This window comes from Penicillium verrucosum (assembly GCF_028828655.1).
Source record: "Penicillium verrucosum strain IBT 35672 chromosome Unknown utg000001l_segment0_segment0, whole genome shotgun sequence".
NCBI lineage: Eukaryota > Fungi > Ascomycota > Eurotiomycetes > Eurotiales > Aspergillaceae > Penicillium > Penicillium verrucosum.
The window spans coordinates 12,000,543-12,020,696 of record NW_026643210.1 but is presented as its reverse complement, the minus strand read 5'-3'; the positions used below and the strand labels follow the sequence as shown (position 1 = coordinate 12,020,696).

The 20,154-nt window shown below is 46.6% G+C and overlaps 7 protein-coding genes across 7 annotated transcripts; 3 read left to right on the top strand and 4 right to left on the bottom strand.

Moving 5' to 3' along the window:
- Positions 1-98: 98 nt before the first annotated feature.
- Positions 99-1,430, bottom strand: N7516_004416 (uridine-cytidine N-ribohydrolase; the record flags this gene model as incomplete). Its single annotated transcript, XM_057217136.1, has 5 exons — positions 99-644; positions 699-1,015; positions 1,065-1,269; positions 1,317-1,324; positions 1,373-1,430. The coding sequence occupies 5 exons, from the start codon at positions 1,428-1,430 to the stop codon at positions 99-101; spliced, it is 1,134 nt and encodes a 377-aa protein (XP_057079019.1).
- Positions 1,431-1,687: 257 nt separating this feature from the next.
- Positions 1,688-5,241, top strand: N7516_004415 (PXA domain-containing protein; the record flags this gene model as incomplete). Its single annotated transcript, XM_057217135.1, has 3 exons — positions 1,688-2,198; positions 2,289-3,096; positions 4,287-5,241. 3 exons carry the CDS (start codon positions 1,688-1,690, stop codon positions 5,239-5,241), a joined length of 2,274 nt encoding a protein of 757 aa, XP_057079018.1.
- Positions 5,242-6,251: 1,010 nt separating this feature from the next.
- On the bottom strand, positions 6,252-7,973 carry N7516_004414 (uncharacterized protein; the record flags this gene model as incomplete). Its single annotated transcript, XM_057217134.1, has 3 exons — positions 6,252-7,398; positions 7,454-7,475; positions 7,529-7,973. 3 exons carry the CDS (start codon positions 7,971-7,973, stop codon positions 6,252-6,254), a joined length of 1,614 nt encoding a protein of 537 aa, XP_057079017.1.
- A 4,297-nt stretch (positions 7,974-12,270) lies between these two features.
- N7516_004413 (uncharacterized protein) lies at positions 12,271-12,576 on the top strand (the record flags this gene model as incomplete). Its single annotated transcript, XM_057217133.1, has 1 exon — positions 12,271-12,576. One exon carries the CDS (start codon positions 12,271-12,273, stop codon positions 12,574-12,576), a length of 306 nt encoding a protein of 101 aa, XP_057079016.1.
- Positions 12,577-14,709: 2,133 nt separating this feature from the next.
- Positions 14,710-16,336, bottom strand: N7516_004412 (GTP-binding protein RBG1). The gene is made up of 9 exons (XM_057217132.1): positions 16,274-16,336; positions 16,147-16,210; positions 16,020-16,094; positions 15,934-15,970; positions 15,817-15,887; positions 15,433-15,770; positions 15,027-15,383; positions 14,861-14,981; positions 14,710-14,807 (listed from the first exon to the last, which is right to left on the bottom strand). The coding sequence occupies exons 1-9, from the start codon at positions 16,292-16,294 to the stop codon at positions 14,788-14,790; spliced, it is 1,104 nt and encodes a 367-aa protein (XP_057079015.1). The 5' UTR covers positions 16,295-16,336; the 3' UTR covers positions 14,710-14,787.
- Positions 16,337-16,793: 457 nt separating this feature from the next.
- Positions 16,794-17,593, top strand: N7516_004411 (putative cysteine dioxygenase Cdo1; the record flags this gene model as incomplete). Its single annotated transcript, XM_057217131.1, has 4 exons — positions 16,794-17,042; positions 17,097-17,168; positions 17,217-17,412; positions 17,463-17,593. 4 exons carry the CDS (start codon positions 16,794-16,796, stop codon positions 17,591-17,593), a joined length of 648 nt encoding a protein of 215 aa, XP_057079014.1.
- Positions 17,594-17,949: 356 nt separating this feature from the next.
- Positions 17,950-20,154, bottom strand: N7516_004410 (phenylalanine--tRNA ligase subunit beta; the record flags this gene model as incomplete). Its single annotated transcript, XM_057217130.1, has 8 exons — positions 20,126-20,154; positions 19,973-20,042; positions 19,886-19,926; positions 19,819-19,838; positions 19,697-19,773; positions 19,518-19,641; positions 18,160-19,462; positions 17,950-18,113 (listed from the first exon to the last, which is right to left on the bottom strand). Exons 2-8 carry the CDS (start codon positions 20,023-20,025, stop codon positions 17,950-17,952), a joined length of 1,782 nt encoding a protein of 593 aa, XP_057079013.1. The 5' UTR covers positions 20,026-20,042; positions 20,126-20,154.

Genomic DNA, 20,154 nt, shown 5'->3' with positions numbered 1-20,154 from the left:
CTATCTGACCTACATCAAGATATTGTTCTAACCAGTGTAACTGTGTGTGCAATTGAGGATCTATGTAATAATCTAAAGGGTTCACAGACCTAACTAAATCAGACCTTGCGTGTAGTATTGCAATCATCAGCTAGCTGGACACATTGTAGGACCATGTTCCAGAAAGCATCTAGATCAACACCCCTGGGAATAGCAACGCCCGGACCATCAATAGGAGTAGCAACTGATCGCCCCAGTTGGCCTGTTACGGATACATCTTTCCCATGCTGTCCATCGGTGACAATACTCAGAGCAAAACGCTCGCCGCCTTTGTCATCAAACACAAGAGCTTGATTGGGGTGCTTGCTGGCAAAAGCTGGATTGAGTGTCGACAAGATCGCAGCCACAGCAAGGGGATCATGCAGTGGAGGCCCGGTGGTCAACCCAAACGCTTTCTCATATGTGGCAGCGAAGAAAGTGAGTAGCGCATGCAATATCTGCCGAAGAATAGTGGGTTCCTCGGTCGAGTGGATCGAGCCGTGCAAGATGCGCGTTTGAATGGCCTGTGAGGCCAAAACCTGATGTGTGAGGTCCAAGGCCATGATGGTTGTCTTGGATGCAAGAACTGGGTTGCTAAAGATCGACTCGGAAGACTCAGGGTCACACTATACCATCCTGATTAGAGGAGCTAGAGAGGAATGAAAGATTTAAAAACATACATAGAAGTTGAACTCAGCCCAAGGGGTCACATTTCCGATCCTAGTCTTCTCACCTGCAAGTCTGCTCATGGGAGCATCGGTAAATCCTTCACCGATGGCACCACCCATAATACTCAGCCCTTGGATGTGTTCAGTCACCTCGGGGAATGTTGCAAACAACAGTGCGATATTGGTCAATGTGCCCGTTGCAACTACCCAGGGTGTGCCCTTGGGCTGTGCAAGAAGAGCATCTCTCATGGCCAAAATGGTGTTCTTATCGGTGATGGGTGCTCTAGTGGCCTTTGGAAGGAGATCGGTCCCATCAAGACCAGATTCCCCTAGAGAGGGTTATTAGAATGTTTCGCTCGCAATGTGATCACGCCATACCATGAATATCGGGCGCATGAAGAGCAGGCCGTGAAAATGGCTTATGGCTTCCAGGATAGACTGGAACGTTGGGCTTGCCGATCGCCTCGAGAATGCTGCCGGCATTGGCAGTTGTCTTGTCTAACGATGCATTTCCATGGATAGTACTGATTCCAAGAAGGTTTAAAGATGGATGATGAGCGGCGATTAGGATTGCAAAGGCATCCTATCTCGTATTAACATATATCTCTCTATAATGCCTTTTGAGCTTACATCATGGCCTAAGAACAGTCAGTAATACGAAGACGAGAGGAACATGATGGACTGACCAGGGTCGCAATCCAACCACAAGGGAGTAAGACTATGTTGATTAACTTGGTCTAACATGGTGTATATCTTAGAGCAACAAATACAATTGAGAATCAGGAGGCCACTTGGGCACTTAAGTACATTGGCCGGCCATAAACAGATCCCCGCATCAATGGAAGGAGATAAGGCTTTATCTTAAAGCCCTAAGCCCTAATCTCCAAATCGGGTCATGTACAGATCATCAACGCTTTCCAAAGTCGATTGTCCTGCTTCTAACAGAGACCGCTCTGTTCCTTGATAGCTATTGAACCAACTTTAAACATCTATGAGATGAAATGAATGATCCGCTCCGTCCCGGTCTTCAGCCGATATCCCAGCTCAAGGCTGGGCCGACAACATCCAGCTCCAGATCCACCGCGCTGCCTTCCCCGACGACGCTTCAGCCTCCTTCGCGTCCATCCTCTCGACTCCGTACACAAAGAGATTCTATCAAGGATGACCCCGACTCCGCTAGCGACAAGGCCACCACTGCCCTAATCCGACGCGTCCTTTGCCCCCAGACAAGCAGCCACGGAGCATCTTCCCCACAGCTTCCGGAAGAGCTGTTACCTCCCCTCACGAGCTCCAATGACGTTGATCGTCAGCTCTACGCCCTTCTCGCTATAATTATAAAGGAATTTGTTTACTCGTGGTATTCGAAGATTACCCCCGACCAGGCTCTTGTGAATGAGGTTCTCCAAGTAATCGCGCATTGCACGCGTGCACTCGAGCAGAGGCTGCGCCAAATCGACGTTGCACAACTAGCCCTGGATGAGATCCCTGGTCTAGTGGAAGCACATGTACACTGTGAGACTTGACCATTTTAAAGTTCTTCTTGTCGGAATCCATGGTGGTTCCGCGGAGAGGGGAAACATTGCTGACTATATGATATTTCAGCGTACAGACTTGCCAGGCAACAGTCACATCTTTCTGGCCTACCGACGTCGTACCGTACGCTCTATCATGAACTAAACCCACATCCCGGTCTTTCTCCAGTACCTGATCCAGGAGATCCAGATACAATCGCCGAGCAGGTAGGGAACGAAGCGGTCTATCGACGACTACTCGCCCACGGTATCCTAGCAGTTCTTCTTCCAACCGAAGACCTTGAAAATAGCAGTCTCCGAGCGCTGGTGGTTGATGTTATAGCAGATCTGATCCTAGGAAACCAAATCAGTGGCAGGGCATGCGAAGGATGGTTCATTTGGGAAAATATGGGCAAACTCGCCGCTCAAGTGGGACGTCGTCAAACCCAAGATGACACAAAAGCCGCCCCGGATACTCAAATCAACCGATTAGAGAAGTTTGGCTTACTTTCAACCGATGATGAGCTCCCAGACCAGCCATCAGCGTCGTTCTCGGCCACCGCTTGGATATGGAACCTTCTGCAGATGGTTTACCTTGGTTACGTCGTCTTGCGTTTCATTGCGATCGGTTTATTCCGTGTCGCATCGAGCCCAGGCCCTTCTTCTTACAACCTCGGTGTTTCACCTGCCTTACCCATCAATCAGAAGAGAGATAGGATGGAGCCCTCAGAGGACATCCCAAGGCGCCCGGTTCTCGACTACCGGATGTATTCCATGGTTTCCCAGATACTGGGAATCTCATGGAGAATGCCATGGCTGAGTGGCCTGCTCGCTCTATTCCAGCACCTTATTTTGGCAGGCCCGGGCAGGGTCGGTGCTACGGACGGAATCTTTGATAGGTGAGTTTTTTGTTCTCTTTTCTTTTCTTTTCTTTTTTTTTTTTTTCTCCGGAGTCCTCTGCAACCTCCCAACGCCCCAACCCTCCTTCTCGAGGGCTCAGGCCTTGAAAATCAATGACTGTGGAGCAACGGTACGATCTCCGAAACCCGATCTACGGGTCAAGTGTCACTTGTGCGAGTCAAGGTGGGACATGAAGCGTCTTGCTCGCATGCTTCGTCGGTCACTTGATCTGTAACCTTGGGGCTGCATTACCCGTGAGAGAAGATTACCGTCATATTACGATCTTACGAGGTCTCCTTACTGTACGGTCATTACCGTCAGGCTTACTGGGCTGTTCTGGCATGAGATTGGTTGCCCTCAAATTGGTCCGAGCGACCTTTTTTTTTTTTTTTTTCTTTCAGTCGACAAGGATGACCGCTGCTCGCGGATACTCCGTCTCTCATTTCTTTGAAAGAGAAAGTCCCTGTGTGATAGCGCCGGGGCCCGGCCCTTTCCGTGCCGCTCGTCCACTTTTTTGTTGCAAATCTTAAGATTCCAACATACAACATATACCAACATCCAAAAAAATGTCCAAAAAAATGTCCAAAAAAAGAAAGACCACATCTGGACGATCGAACTCTCGGCAAGAAACGTGCACGACCGAAAGTGAAAACTCAGAAAAACCAGAAAAAGAAAATTGTGCCGATCACCCCATTGGAAGCTGGGCCATACCCCTTTTGGCGCCAAAAAGAAATGGCTGTTGAGGCTAGTGAATTACTTGATTTGGTCCAATGAGCGAAATTCCTACCGGGAAGGATTGGAATTCGTAATCTGACCGAGGTTCGTGCATGAAGCCTTGTGCTCCAGGTACGGGATGTTACCTGAGGGAAATTCCCTGCTTGTCTCTTGGAGAAAATGATATGCCAGTGTCTCCTGGCCCAAGCTCCTTCATCTCTCTGCCTAAGCCGATCTTACTCCGCCTCACCCCCACTCTATACGGTCAATTCTTGACCTTTTTCTGAACTAAAATATGCGCGAGGAAAAAGAAGAAAAAAAAGGCACAACGTCCCGGAAAGCTCCACAGTCCAAATTCTTGCTTCACTTTTTTTTTTGTTTTTTGTTTTTTTTTTTTTTTTTTTTCATATTTTTTTGGGACATGCCCAATTGCTCCGACGTCATGATCTGAGAAAAACTTTGCTAACTGCCATAGATTCCTCCGGGAGACTATTGAGGAGTACGTGCTCCCCCCCACTTTGTTGCCCAACCTTCTTCTTGTGACGAGGACCACCTTGTTCCCAGCCAATACCCGTCCAATATCTCAAGTAGCGGCCGGCCATATTGAAGCTCCGGCCTCGGCTCTGCAGTCTGCGCAGACCCCGACGCCCAGTCAGAAAGCCCTCGCGCCTTCGGCCTCATCTAATACTCCTATTGTGGAAGGAGTCAGGGGCTCTGATACCGATGTCATTAGTAAAACTAATAATCCCGGGAACAGCAACAACAGCGGCAGTACTGGAGGGAATCATACCTCAACCAATACCTCAAGCCATCCATCATCATTTTCTGCCATTGCAGCCGATGTCCCAACGCCAGAGTTAGATGACCCGGCCGAACCGGCAAAAGGGAACAGCCCATCTAAGGCGGAGATCGCCGCTATCAAGCGACGATGTGCAGCTAGTCTTCTGGCCGTGATCCCGCGCTCCGTCGTACGAACTTTCCTTGGTGTTCCCTCCTCGGCGCCTCCGCCGCCCTACAATGGTGACGGTACCTGCAGCTCCAACAGTTCGCCCTCTCTCGTCACATCGTCCCCACTCCCTTCCCCCAGTGCGCACCATGAATCTTCCCAGGAGGGGAAGGGAAATCTGGCGTCATCGCATTCACCTTTGCCTTCGACTCCTTGTCCAGTTGGGTGTGGTCACCTTGCCGCTGAGCGGCTGCGCACAGACGATAATCCATCTGCAGGGATTGATTGGGAGGAACAACATCTCCTGGATATAATCGAGTGTGATTTTCTAGACCTCTTTGCAGATGAGTACTGCAATAAACATCTAGTCTGGAGCATTATCGAGACAGTCCTGGCCAAAGTGCTCCCCGAAATGGCTGAGCGCAGCGTGGAAGATTTACTAGAAGACCGTGGGGTAGCGCCAGTGCCACCTGCATTTCTATAGACTACATATTGTTAGCGGGGGTTTTTCTTTCTTTCTTTCTTTTTTTCTACTATCATGCTTAATTAATGAGATATGCCTTACTTATGACTCGCATAACTCCGAAACTTTGAAAATAGTGTGATTGTAGAAAGATATCGGGGGTATAATAATAGGCAAGATTAATATGACATGGGTTCATATATAAGCGAACCCAATGAAATTATGTCCTTTCCGCGTGAGCAGCCAAGTTTTTAAAAAAGAAAAGGGAAAGAAGAAAAACTAATATAAAAAGAGCGTAAAAGAGAGATGCAGTACAAGAGAGGGGGTGTTCAAAGTCCAAAGGAAACAGAATGCAGAGCCAAAAAAAAAAAAAAAAAAAAAAAAAACCAAATGACAGGGGGGATATAGAAAAACCAGCACAAAAGAAAGACCAAAAAAAAGCAAAAAACCAGAAGAAGAAGACAAGCGGCAAAAACTCCCAAGTCCAATTCCAAAGCCGATGATCCCAAATCCGTATACCATCACACATATTGCCATGTGTCCATTATTCCATATGCATCCATCTCCAGACTGGGACTCCCAGGGCGTATACGCCTATTCCCAAATCCGTAACCCCAAGAGTGCCGTTCCAAAGGAAAGTAGAGGTCGCCCTCTGGATATGTGTATGTTTTTTGTTTGGTTGCCCAGGTTTTTTTATATCTCGTTGCCATTTGCTGGCTGGAGAGATAGGGAATGGATATAAAAAAAAGACATAGAACGTTCGTACAGGTGATACCAAAAAAGTAAAAGAATAGAATAGAATAACAAATGAACCACCGAATGAAGGAAAGGAAGAATAGAAAGGGGGAATCACGAATCATAAATCAATGTAACGCAGATAATGTTGGAGGTGGAGGGGGGAATGAATGCTTCAAGAGGAAGTAAAACCAACGATGCAAGTAAAAAAAAGCAGGGAGGGAGACCGGGGGGGGATAAATAAATGCATAAACAAAAGGAAGGGAAGATATGCAAAATGTAGCTTGCTCAAGGGCTCATTGTCCCAAGTTGTGGATGCTCCTTTTCTTCGTCACACGCGGGATGGGAATATCCTCATGTTCATCAATGCGCGGCAAGCCACCCAACAGAAACCCAGCCTGGCTCTTGGCAAGCTCAAGTCTCTCCATTAGTTTCCCAATGGTCATGTACTCCTGTGCGGCCAGGCCAGAAGGCTGGTGATCGAAGTAGTTGATGACGAGTTCCAGGGCACGACGAGCCTCGTCTTGGGTTGGTGATCCCGGAGTGCTGATGGGCGAGATAGTAGTAGACTTTGACGGCGGCGGCATGGACTTTGTGGTGATCTCTGGGTCGCTGCGATTGCGCTTGATGACGTTTGTCTGCTGGATTGGACACATGGTGGACTTGGATTCGTCCATTTCCAGTGGAGGTTGCAGGGTAGTGACCGAAAGAGATTGCTGGAGTTCGCGCTTTTGGCGATGCGGGTCTGTGATTTCGTCGGCGGATAGGAGGGTTGGATCGATGGGGACGAGAGGGAAGGTCTGGCTGCGCGGCCGGTTGGTGTTGCTGTTGGCGGCTGGAAGACGGGATTGGCTTGTTGGTGTGAAAGGGCTGTCGGAGACTAAAGTGGATGTTGGGCTGACCATACCCGCCGAAGAAGTGTCGATCGAGGTTGTACTCTTAGAATACCCGTGTTGGTATCCCCCCGTCAGATCTGGTAGTTCGGCCATGTCTCGTTTTATTCCTTCTTGGCTTGTTGGTGATAATGGGGATCCGAAGCCATCAATGGGGGACGTAGGCGAGGGTCCGGTGGGACTTTGAAGAGCAGATCCAAAGTCTGTATTGAGATGGGTTGGACTGTTTGATCCGCTGCGAATTTCGGTAGATCCTCGGCGCACCCTGGCGCCGAGGAGATTGTTCTTTTGCTTGAATTTTTCTAGCCATGCTGTGGTGCAGACCTTTTCCTTGCCTTCAGGGCAGCCGCAGGTACTGGCGAAGAAGAGCGCCTTTTCTTTGATCATCTCATCGTTCAGGGGAAATCCTTGGCGCTGGTAGTTTCTTGCCCAGTTGGATAGAGCTTTCTCAATATCAGGGACTCTGCCCTTGGCCCGTTTGATGGGAGATCGACTCCCATCTTCGGGGTTTAAGTACTTTTCCTTCTGGCGAAGGACCTTGGAAACAGTGCTGTTATATGTTAGAATCAAATGAAGAGAAAACAAAAACAAGATTGTAATGATACCTTCTCTCAACTCCAAACAATGCTGCATATAAAGTCAGCCTAGCCCCTCAACGCAGATAAAAGAGATATGCTTACCTCCAATATCAGTCTGCTTAGCAGTCTTGTTTTCCTCGTGATATATACACATTTGCCGTCGGTCATCGTCGGTAAGTGTCCTGCGTGGTGTAGTCCCTCCAGTCGAGGTCTTTCGAACTTGAGGCAAGGGAGTCGAAGGCGATACCGATGTCGGTGTGGTAGAAACAGGGATTCCAGACGCAGCAAACGGAGAGTGTGTCGTGAGCATGCTGGGCCACGAATGCGAAGGCATGGGTAGTGGCATGGAGGTGTAGGGTGGCGGAACTGACATGCCATACGAGTCCACCGTCATGAGCTGCGATTGACCATAGTCAAACCCACTATATTCGGGCATGGGAGGCGAGTGTTGAGGAGAAGTAAATGTGCCTATTTCCACCCATGGTGAATGTGGGAATTCACTCTCTGAGACATGATGAGTCTCCGTTTCCATGGTGGGCTCCTCCATGGATAATAGATCTCAAGAACAATGGAGACCAGGGCTTTTCTTTTTCTTTGGTGGGGGATTTTTTTTTTTTCGGTGATAGGCTCGATTCGAGAGGAAATCAAAGAAAGAGAGACAAAAGAAATCCCGGGGAACAATGAAACAATCTAAGGGTAAGACAATAAAAGCTGATGCATGTTCCACTGCTTCTGTAGACTATCAAATTCCCCAGATAGAGAGAGTAAGGTCCCCGAGAACAGTAGCTCTATAAACTACAAAGGAAGTAGTAGAAGGGGAGAGTTGTATAAAGTATACCATATATGCAAGAAGGTCGAAGAGCATGCGGGTAAGGCAATGGGGGTTAAAAGGAAAATCAGGGCTAGGACGATCAGTATCGCGTGGATTTGACAGAACGACTTGTGAATATCGATTGCAACTGGCACGAGAAAGACCGGAAAAATCCATGATAGCCTTCCCCCGAGAGTTATCCAGCCGAACTGGTTAGTGATTGGTTGATACAGTAAAATAAAAAGTCCATTCCAAAGGAGGAAAAATCTGTAGAAAATAATATCTCAATAATACATATAATATATACAATATATACAATATTATATCGATTTTGATTTTGCGCAATTTCAAAATTATCCCTGTAAATAGAGGGGGAACGGCATCTGGTTGGTTGGACATGAGATATATTGCGGCAGGGGTTGCATCTCGTCAGGTCGAATTCGTTTTGCGTATTACACTGTAAACGTATGGAAATCTTCGTTCTCAAGGCTAACGCGGTTTTATACTTGGTTTTTATTTTTATTTTTATTTTTATATTAATTTTATTATTATTTCCCGTATGACCTTCCAACCAGGATGGCAGACTCGACGGTACGAGTACGTTGTATACTGGCAAAATATAACCTAGTATTCAATATAGGTCTAACATAGCGTCAAATGTAAGTAACATAGGATTCCAGTTGGGAAAGAAAAGAAGAAAAAAAAAAAAAAAGGGATGTAACAGCGTGACCGTTCAGTATTTTCACTCCAAACCTTGACCCAATGTTTGACAAAATGTCTAGTCCTTCACGGCAACCGTTGTTGCCTCGCTCTGACGAGGCTGAGGGTCTCTCTCTCCCAAGCTTAGGTCAAATCAGGGTTGATCACCCGGAAAGGAACGGGGTTCGCTCAAAGCACAGCCCAATTTGTAGCTTGATTTATCTCGAAACCGGGTAGCGGATCGATGAACCGCTGAACCTAAAGCCCGCATGCACATTACAGGCGACGATGGCGATCAGGATGGACCGGGAAAAGGATAGCGGCAGGCAGACTATCGACTAGCCTCCCGTTGAAAGAGTCTTGGTTGGAGATATCTTCATTTTGGCCAAAAAAGCAAACCGTTGAATCAGAGACTCAACATCCAAATTCATGCCCTCATAGGATGGCATTTCGGGGCACGGTTCACATTGTGGAGGTGAAGAAACTGGGTCCGAGGGGTCTTAATCTCTAGTGAATACAAATCATAAAGCAGAACAAAGGGGACCGAGAGAGAAGAAGAAGTAAGAGAAAGCAAATCCCAGCAAATCCCTAAAACATAGGGAACAGATTGGACGGATTGAACAGAGTCCAGAGAAGGAAATATTACTCAATTAGGGCAAGATTATGTAGAAAGGCGGGTCCTAACCTTGGAAGTTTAGCATATGAACCGCATCAGACATCCACGAGAGATGACACGGCTAAAGTGAGCAAATGAGCAAAATGAGGAGCAGCAAGGACGATCTTTGGATGGACGAATCTGCCGTCTCCATTGCCCTGCGGTTGATACGACCTGGTCCATCCGATACAAGGGCCGAACGGCAGGTTGGAGAATCATCCTATCAGAAGGCGTAAAGGGCATCTCTTGGTTGTGGGAAAGAGGGGGAACTTCCCCCATTTCGATGCGGTTTTGGCGCTAAAATCCCTCGTCTTTCTCCACTACGACCCACTGCGGTCCCCTCCGGCCCGGTAACCTTCAACATTTCTTTGCATCTTGCATGTTGAATACAGTTCAATTTGAAAAGAGAGAGAGAGAGAATTGGATAGAAGTAAAGAACAGGTATAGACTATAGAGCATAGAGCATATAGCAATGGGAAGAGGTACGAAGTGTAGGTTGAATATCAAGGTAGTACTGAAAACCGTAGGACGGGCCTCTACAACATATAATATGCTCTCCTATAGAACGGCTATTCTCTCTTGGACGAGATCTATTTGGATACTACCCAAATATCCAACGAGACCCCGCTTGTTCGACTCAACCACGAGGAAAGCCGAATGTGAAATCGGCCTGTTTATTTACTGCCATTGGGAAGAATTTGTTCTCGAAACCTGCCGGGATGGAATGTGTCTTGAACGAAAAGAATCAAGCAAAAGCAAAAAAAAAACAAAACAAAAACAAAACAAAGGTACATATTAAAGAGGTCTGACAAATCATTCCAACACCCGTGTACTAGAAAGGGATTCAATTGGTATATTTAACAGCCCACTCCGTCACTGATTTGGTCACTGATTTGGTCGCAGTACCAATCATTATGCCTGTTGCCGTCAAATTCTTTTTTACTTTGCGCCAGTCAAATCAAGGGAAACAAAAGAAAATGTGTGACGAAATTTAAAATATTTTAATTTTAGCCCTTTTAATTAAACGGAAATCGTGTTCACTAGTAGGAGGTTTTACCACAGTTACAACATACAACATACAACAACATTAACTAGGGGGCAATTCGGGGTAGATGCTGGGCTGACGCCATTGGAGAGAGATTTCTATCTTTTAAGGGCAAGGCCATTGCTTTACACATTTCCACTATTTCGGAGATGGAGCAGGAACAAGTCTAGACCGGTCAACATTGAAATTCCCCTTCGTATAATTGCTTCTTTCAATTTGGACCGTCATTCTTGGCTGTCATATTCAAGCGGGGAGAAATTTCCTGTTACCCTCGGGGTACACAACTGTACTATGTAGGGTAACCAAGGGTTGGTGTTACTCGACTCAGGTACCGTTTGACCTGTTGCAATTCTAATTCTGTCCGAAGTATCTCCGGGAAGTTGAATTGTTGCAGAATTAATAGAATTGTCTCTACAACATAGAACATACGAAATTAATGGTAGATATGTATGTTGATAAAATACAAATCAGTATCTACTTCATACCCAATCAAAGTCTGATAAAACAAAATAAAATAAAAACAGAGCCAAAATGCTTCGCTACTCTGGGGAAAAAAAAGCATGGCTTATGCAATGCAATGCGACGGGGATGATGATGGATCCTCCACGAGAGCAAAAAAAATGTACGGAGTAAGTCTGGGTAACGACGGAAAGGACACGGTTGTGCGTGGCTTTTGCGCCAGAAACTGTGGCCTTTCCACGCTGTGCTTTATAAAACTAGTCGACCTTACTCAGTTCGTCCTAGTGCCATTCACAGCTTACTTCTTTTGAGACGAGCTCGGCGCATACACCATGATTATAGGGAGCAGAAGCAGAGCATTAAGGACGAGGGGGGAATAGAATATAAGAGGCTTTCCTCTTCCTTCTTGAGATGTTGTTCCTTAACATATTCGGAGACTCTAATATCGCGTTTATATATCTGATTAGAGTGCTCATTTAGTTCTAATAGTCCGAAGTAAAATAAAGAAGGCCGATATTGACTAGAACAGTTTCGTTTAGCAATCTGAGCTAAAGGTTAAGGATGATCTGGCCGAGACTACGAAGGGCTATATTAATCTTATAAAGACAAAGTTCAGGGACGTGAAGAATGCAGTAAAGCAGAGACTTACGCGGCAAAGAACTCATAACCTCTTAGACTAGTAGTAGTGAAACTGAAAGCTCATGAATTGCTCAGAGAAGAGAGAGAGAGAGAAGAAGAACTATATCGTGATGGGGACTAATAACTGGGAGAGACCACTGGGGGTCGCGTGACCTCCAGCAAGATCAAGAACAGACGAAGCCTTCTATAATACGTAGTTATAATATACCATTCACTAGTTATATAGGTATAGGGTCTTGTAAAGTGAATTGCATCTGAATTCCATCTGAATTGAACCTGAATTGAATCTAAATTGAATTATATTGTAGAGGACTGTTGTAAATTTTTAGAAGTAATAACTACTATCTGAGGTTATCTCGTTACGGTTTTTCCATGAATGGCAGAGCTTTAAAGAGAATGTTCTCGAAGCATCCGATTCTTTAGACCTTAGCCATCCTGTGCCTTACACAGATGATGTGTCAGAAAGCTACGTCGTTGGAAGCGAACTTGGTTTGACCGGAAGGTTCTCCAAGAATGTCTGTGACCCAGTTTCGAAAATGTTTGCTACTACTTGCCTCTCCCACTTGAAGTTTGGTGATTATCAGTCCTCTGCAGGGCCAACGGACACGAGTCAAGTGTCTGATATCACTATGTTCAACACAACGGGACCACCTCGCCCACCGGCTGTCGGAGAACTCAAGTCTTTCCGGACAGTTGAAATTGAGGACTATTCCATTCGCGAAGACTATCAACTTTCTGGAAGCGTCAAGGTATCCTGTGTCATTTCGGGTTGGAGAACGTACGGTATTGGACATGCAGGACTGACCTCGGGGTGTGGGTCTGGAAGAGCAGGCACCAAGTGATTGGTGGGAAATGTGGGATTGTGTGGATTAAGGAAAAGTGGTGGGACTATTACATCACGTGATCACGGAGTCCGAGACTCGCCAGACCAAGAAACTGCCCCAAATTCAAGGGCTAACCTAGCGATATTAGGCTTCATAGATTGATGGTATGCTTTGACGGCATCCTGAATTCAATCCTCAATATTTTCAATTGAATTGACATGCGTGGCGTAGTAAAAAAATATATGGGAAGTTGATACAATGGTGAAAATCTGGTATCTGGTGGGGCGCTTGGCACGGCTACAACGTGCGTTATAAGGGATGCGGGCGATCGGTGCCCTCACAGTCACCTGACGAAGAGGTTACCAAGTACAACATATATTAATACAACATATACTAACCTTGGAATACAACATATATTACTACCTCCATACACCGATCTTCCATCTGAGAACGGACCAGATCGTGAACAGCCCCCTTTCTCGTTTTCACTAATCGGCGATTTGCATTCTCCACCTTACTAGAACTGTTTTGTGTCTCCGCAGAGGTTCATGAGAACTACCCAGTAGCGTGTCAGACTCAATAGACTATAAGAATTCCCTATTAGGTAAATTAATATACTTACAATACAAGAGGTATGTACTGGATGTATTGGATGGGAATCGATCAGATAAACGTTTGTAATTCGACTAATCTCTCTCTCATTCACCGCTTATTTTCTTATAAATCCCTTGTGCCTTGCCTCACTTTTTGCTTTTTTCTGTTTGGTTGAAAGATTTTTGTTAGTTTGCATATCAATCCTGTGCAGATCTGTACTTTTTTTTTCTCTCTCAAAATTCGGAAAGTAGTTGCAGGCCAGAAGCTAAGAGATTGAGAAAACGTGCTAGTCAGTTGACAGGTCCATTTGGAACCCCCTATCATGCTCTCGGTAATATACTCACTTCCTAGGCCTATCGGAAGCTAGACTAGCAATGCCGGGGTAATTAAACATATACTCCGTACTCCGTAATGCTTTACAACCCAAAACTCTCGTGGCTTTCGAGTACAACATATATACGACCTCGTCATGATCACCGTTAAACTATTAGCAGTAGGTCAATGCGTTGAGTCGCGGCCTTTCTCTGCACCAGAGTATGGAGTACGGAGGTATGCACACCATAATTACCCTTCCGGCTCTTCCGTCGAAGCTATCGAGTTCCTTTTTTCCCCACGGAGCGTTCAAGCTGACGGCTAGAAATACTGTGATCGGCATTAACAAACAGAGAGGTCTAGACCTTTTGTGGCCTGACTTGTCAGCCTCGAAAGTGAAAAAAAAAAGAAAAAGAAAATCAGAAGAGAAAAAAGCAATGCGAACAAAGAAATCAAGCCATGAATGAAAATCTTATAAACATTAGAATTACTGGCAAGGATGCTGTGCAGGACGGGAAGTAATGGCAAGGGGAACATGCCAATCGGAATGTCATTAAAATAATTGTCCATGCAGGCGTCCTCGGATCTGTACATAGGGTCTGTTAGGTACAGGGCGATAAGGAGTCGCATGATGGTACATAAATTTTTCAAGCACTGAATGTAATACGAATTGACCAGGGGGGCTGATTGGTCTGACATGATATCTTTTATTTTTATATGAAAAAGAAAAGGGCAGTGGCTTTTGTCAGGGTGGAATCGTAGGGACCAAGTACTGAGTAGTAGGTAAGTACTCCGTACGAGCAGACCGTTTATACTGGCTTTTATTTTATTTTTTATTTAGGACAATACAAGAGTGCCATAAAAAGATCTGAACTTTTTTTTTTTTTTGCGCTGATAGACAAAGAACATGAAAAGAAAAAGGGTCATCATAACAATATGGACTGGTGGCTTCAAAGGCCACAAACTACCGAAGGTGCCAAGAATATCAGAAAGACATGGCTTTTCGCCTCGTGCGTGCCCTTGGGCTTGTGTAACCCCCGAAGCCTAACTCGAGTTCATCGAATCAAGTCAAGCTATACCTTGAGACCAAAAATTCAGCAACGCTGTGCATGACCGCTGATTTTTGATGTCAAAAAGGTATCCAAGACTTTCCCCTCTAATTATGTTGCCGTGAACGAGTCTATCCACGCTCGGATCCGGTGGCGTCTTACGGAGGTCCCAGAAACCTGTCAGATCGCGGAGGCGCAACAAGGGCACAGACCACAGCGCTTGGATCATCTCGCCGCTTCGGATTATGAAGGTCAAGGAGTTGACATTAATCCTTTACCGCTTGACGATCGACACTGTAGCTGGTCAGCTTTAAAATTCATATTTCGTTTTGATTTGGTAGAATTACCGATATCTTCATCGCCAAGCTCGTGCGAAAGACCGACTCGCTGCGGCTGGTGCTTCACTGAGCGACCATACACAATGGCGTGCTTGAAATCGTCCTTGATTGTGCGGTGAATAGAGTCACACTGTTTCGTTAGTATAATTCTTAGAAAGATGAGGGCAATGCTTACGAAATTTTCGACCGTGCATGCGTAGGAACGCAGCACGACAGGTGCTGTATAGTCGGGCGCTCTGCCCTTGGGTTTCGTGTAGATTCTGCGCAGCTTGAGCTTCCCCCACATCATCTCCAACAACTCGTCGACATTCCATCCATGCTCCGAGCTAATTGGGCAGGCATCTGGAATCCGGTACAGCAAATCCAACTCTTGGATGGAAATAGCATCGATCTTGTTCAGCGCATAAATGACGGGGATGTAGCTGCGGCTCTTGGCTTCCAGGACATCAATCAGGTCGTCAATGGTGGCGTCGCATCGGATGGAGATATCAGCGGATGAAATCTTATACTCGCCCATTACAGCTTTGATTTCCTGGGATCTGTTAGTACTCGTCAAAGATTATGTGTGGAATCGACCTTACGTCGTGGTCAATATGAGTCAACGGCTGAGTGCTCGTGATGGCGATACCACCCTTGTCCTTCTTCTTGAACACAATGTTGGGAGGCTTCTTATTGATGCGAATCCCAAAGCCCTCCAATTCGTTCTCGATGACGCTCTTGTCAACCAATGGCTTATTCACGTCCAGGACGATGAAAATGAGGTTGCAAGTCTTGGCCACGGCAATAACCTGTCGACCACGACCCTTGCCGTCTTTGGCACCTTCGATAATACCTGGGAGATCGAGAATCTGAATCTTGGCGCCATTGTACATCACTTGACCGGGGACAGTTGTGAGGGTTGTGAACTCGTAGGCCGCGGCTAGAGGGTGTTAGAGAAATCGTTTGTCAAGGAAGTTTTAACGAACCTTCTGAATGTTGGCCAGTCAGTTTATTCATCAGTGTACTCTTGCCGACGGACGGGAAACCAATGAAGCCACTGCACTTGTAAGCGTATGCAATCGCAATCTTCTCGGGTAACTTACACACTGGCCACACCAGTACGCGCAACATCGAAGCCAGCTAATCACAAGTTAGCACCTAGCAGAGTGTTCAGGTCTGGAATACTCACATCCACCACCACCACCACCTCCAGATGGGGTCAGAAGTTCACGCTTGAGCTTAGCAAGCTTCGCCTTCAGTTGTCCTGCATATTGTCAGAAGACGTCATCGGTGAAAAGTCGTCGGTGTGCGCGTACCCAAGTGATACGAGGTGTTCTTGTTTTTTTGAGTCCGAGCCATCTCGGACTCGATATCCTTGATCTGTACGAAGGCATTGTCAGTAACTTGTTCGGTGCCATTTTCAAAAATCTTGACCGCACTCACCTTTTCAATAGTGGTCGACATTTTGGCGATTTGACCCAGCAAGCAAAAAATCAATAAAAAAAAACGATTAGAAATCCCTGGTACCACGGGACTTAATGTATGTCCCTCGCTAAAAACGAGTGAGTTGAGCGACAACCTTTTGAAGGAGAAATGGGACTTGCGGCGACAATCTTTGAATTGTGGCACCGCAGTTTTTAGTCAGGGCGGGGTGTGCGCCTAAGGCGACGAGGGCAATTATGTCATTGACAGCCTGAGGCATGAAATTCTTATCGCTATCGTAGCCAAATTTGATGGCAACTTGGGCAACTAACTAGTTATATACCAATGAACATCGTATTACTCGAGTTGATCTCGAATATCATAATGGAAATACATCTCTTGTACGAACTCTTATCCTAGTCTATATCTCTGTTGTGGTGGATACAACATAAACTCTCGGTTTCACCATTCGGCCAACTTCCGATATCGCTTCCTCGTTACATAGACTTCCTCCCAAACGCGCTTAGCACAACCATTCATCATGCCGTTCCTTAACGGATCCGAATCGATCACTGAGAAATCTGCCTTTGAGAAGCTCGTGGATGACCTTAGTTCTGCGCTAGGTCCAAGCTCGGGTCTGGATTCTAGCGATGTCGATCCCATGGAGATACAACTATTGATGGAGAAATACGTCTCGAATTCGGATGAATGGGCTTCATATGCGTTGGGCGACGCGAGTAGGACATACACCAGGAATCTGATTGATGAGGGAAACGGCAAGAGTAATTTGGTAAGGGAATTATCACCCCTCAACGCAACGATTACTTGGCTGACTTCGTTTCAGCTGATTCTCGTCTGGAGCCCTGGGAAAGGGAGCACAATTCATGACCATGCAAATGCACACTGCGTGATGAAGGTAAGTCATATTTGATTTGACAGATAGATAGAAGCTAATTTGGAACAGGTCCTAAAAGGCAAACTGCAAGAAGATCTGTACTCGTGGCCCGATCAAAAGCAGATCGAGGATGGCCGAATTTCACCTCCACAGCTCACCAAGAAAACAACCTATGGCGAAAACCATGTCACCTACATGTCTGACAAGCTTGGTCTGCATCGGATATCCAATCCGGATCAGGACAACTTTGCAATCTCCCTCCATCGTATGTTATCCTTTGTGAAAAAATGATGGGAGCCAAGGCTAATTGATCAGTTTACACACCACCCAACGCCGCAATTCATGGGTTTTGCATTTACGATGAACGAACTGGCAAGGCCAGACACATCAAGCAAACCAACTATTATTCGTTCCGCGGTCATCGGCTCGATGATGGACAGAAGTAGCGTTGTCGATACCCTTTAGTTATCATTAGCGCTACATTGTAGGGGGTTTTCACCTTGTTCGTTAGTTACCTACCTCTACCGGAGCTATGGCGAAACTCTCTTTCGGTAGCTGGACTCTTCCTTTCGGATACCCCCTTTTGCACTTTATGTTCAATTACATATTCTTTTCGGTCGACTTGTACTCTATATTGAAATGCGTTCTGCGCAATGATTGGTAAAAGTAAGCTACTTTCTGACACGTCATTTACTGGGGATCTTCTTGGATTTGTATAGAATTTTTTTTGTTTTTGGTCATAACTCTGATCGGAAAAACAGTCACTGATCGATCTACTGATCGATCTGTAGGCCCGCTTGCTTTACATAAAAGCTTCAACATTCAGCTCCAGAGTACTGACTGGGTACTTCAACTCGTACTTCTCCAGCACAGTAGGGTGCAGAATACCGAAGGAGCCAATGGCCTGGTCCTTGCCGTCAATAATGACATGAATGGAAGCAGAGTGACCGGGGAAGTAAGTGGGATCTACATTGTTAGCAAATATTTTAGTCTGGTTCGAGAGGGTACACACCGTCTAGTTTCTTGAGATAGTACGAGTCGCCTGTAGGGGTCTCGCCCTCGGCGAGGAAGTTGGTCTTGAGCATGGCCATGATACGATCAAGAAGACCGTGAACAACCTCGAATCCACTAGTCTTGCCGTAAAAGGCAGCAGCAAAGTGTCTCTCGTTGCGACTCTTGCGTTCCAGAGACAGATCCTTGAAGGCAACATCGCTGACCTCGAAAATCTTCATGGGAACAGAGTGGTGTTTGTTCTCACGGATGGTCTTGAGCAGACCTGGGAGCAGGCTGGTACGGACAACCTGGAACTCAAGTGTCTTGGGGTTGGCCAGCTTGACAGCGGCATTTCCGTCATCCTCACGGTTCAACCAACCAAAGTTCTCATCATGCGAGCACAGAATCAACGGCAACACCTCTGACCAACCGGCCATGGCAGTCTCCACACGAACAATGTCGGAAAGCTTGTTGATGGGGAGAGGTTGAGCGACTGTGCCAGAGATGTTCGGGAATGCACGGGGCAGCGAGTTGAAGCCGTAGGCAATGGCCACATCCTCCATGATATCACACTGGTGGAGAACATCGGCACGGGTTGGGGGAATCTCCACGTTGATGATGTCTAAGGAAGTAGTCGAGGGCTTGGCACGGAAGGCCATCTTTGTGAGAAGAGTACAGATCTCGGCGGGACTGAGGCTCAGGCCACAGCACTGGTTGATGTACGAGACTTCAGCCTGAGCAGTGCGGGGAGCGATGTCGGGGGTTACGCGAGTCTCTTTGTTGTGCTCAGACACAATCTGGACAGGTTCGATGGTGAACGGCTCCAAGGTATATTGGGAGAACATGGTGACCATCATCTTGTTCACAATATCCAGCTTTGTCTTATCGAGGGCTGTGATCTCAATCAAAACATTGGTGGTGTTCGGGCTGATCTTCGAGTGATCACCGTTGATAATGGGCGGCAGAGAGCAAACAGTCCGGTTAGAGTCGTAGATGACTGGGTAGACCGGAGAGTCGCGAACGATGTGCAGGTACTTGCCCAACTGTTGATGCTTCTCGTAGAAGTTCATCAATTCCTCGCCATCCATCTCCTGGGTCTGGTTCAATGGGGTAAACTTGATGTCCTTCGGAGATAGAGCCTCATAAGTGAAGGGGCCCTTCACAGTGTCCAAATCATGGGTACCAATTGATACCAGGGTTCGTTGACGGGCCAAGTTCTGGTGGAGCTTGTCTTGAAGAGCAATGAAGGACGCATAACGAGCCTGGTCGAACTTGATGTTCCGTAGAATAGCACCGGCCACGTAGGGTCTGATCTTCGTGGTCTAATTTTGGTCAGCGGAGCCCCTCCACCTGGGCAGTAGGTGTTGAAGTACTGACATCCTCCTTGACAATAATCCGCTCCATCTGTGCTGGCTGAGTCAACTTGTACTCGGGCAGGGGGTGCCGGCCGAGGAAGATGTTCAACATGAGCGCAATGCCCTCGAAGCACAGCAAGTCATATCTAATCTATTCTTAGTTGGGTTCTTCCATCTCTTCTCTTCGGATGTCATGCGTACCGGTTGGCGGGGATCTCGATCTTGAGTTGCGGAGGTTCTTGCTTCCCATCAACAATAGGACGGTCCGAGTTTGTAGTCTGAAGAGATCAGCATTGGTTCTAATTGGGTTTCGGGGGATGTACATCTTCGTCGAGCTCAATTCCTATTCAGAGTCAGTTATGCCCCGCAAGGATTTCTCAGCCAACCTACCAAATTCGAAACACAGCTCATCAAACTCCTCCGTAGTATACCTGCAAAGATGTCAGTAGAGTTCAATGACAAGATCCAGAGACGTACTCTCGGCCCAACTCTTTGAAAAGAGCGGCCTTGTCGACCGAGATGGTGGGCATGGTGGGGGTTGCGAATTCTGGTGTCAATCAGCGAAATTTCCGGTAAACCAGAGCGAAACCCAAGTAGGCAACTCCGATAGAATATAGGGAAATCCCGTACAGAATTTAAGAAGTAGCCCTAGAGGGATC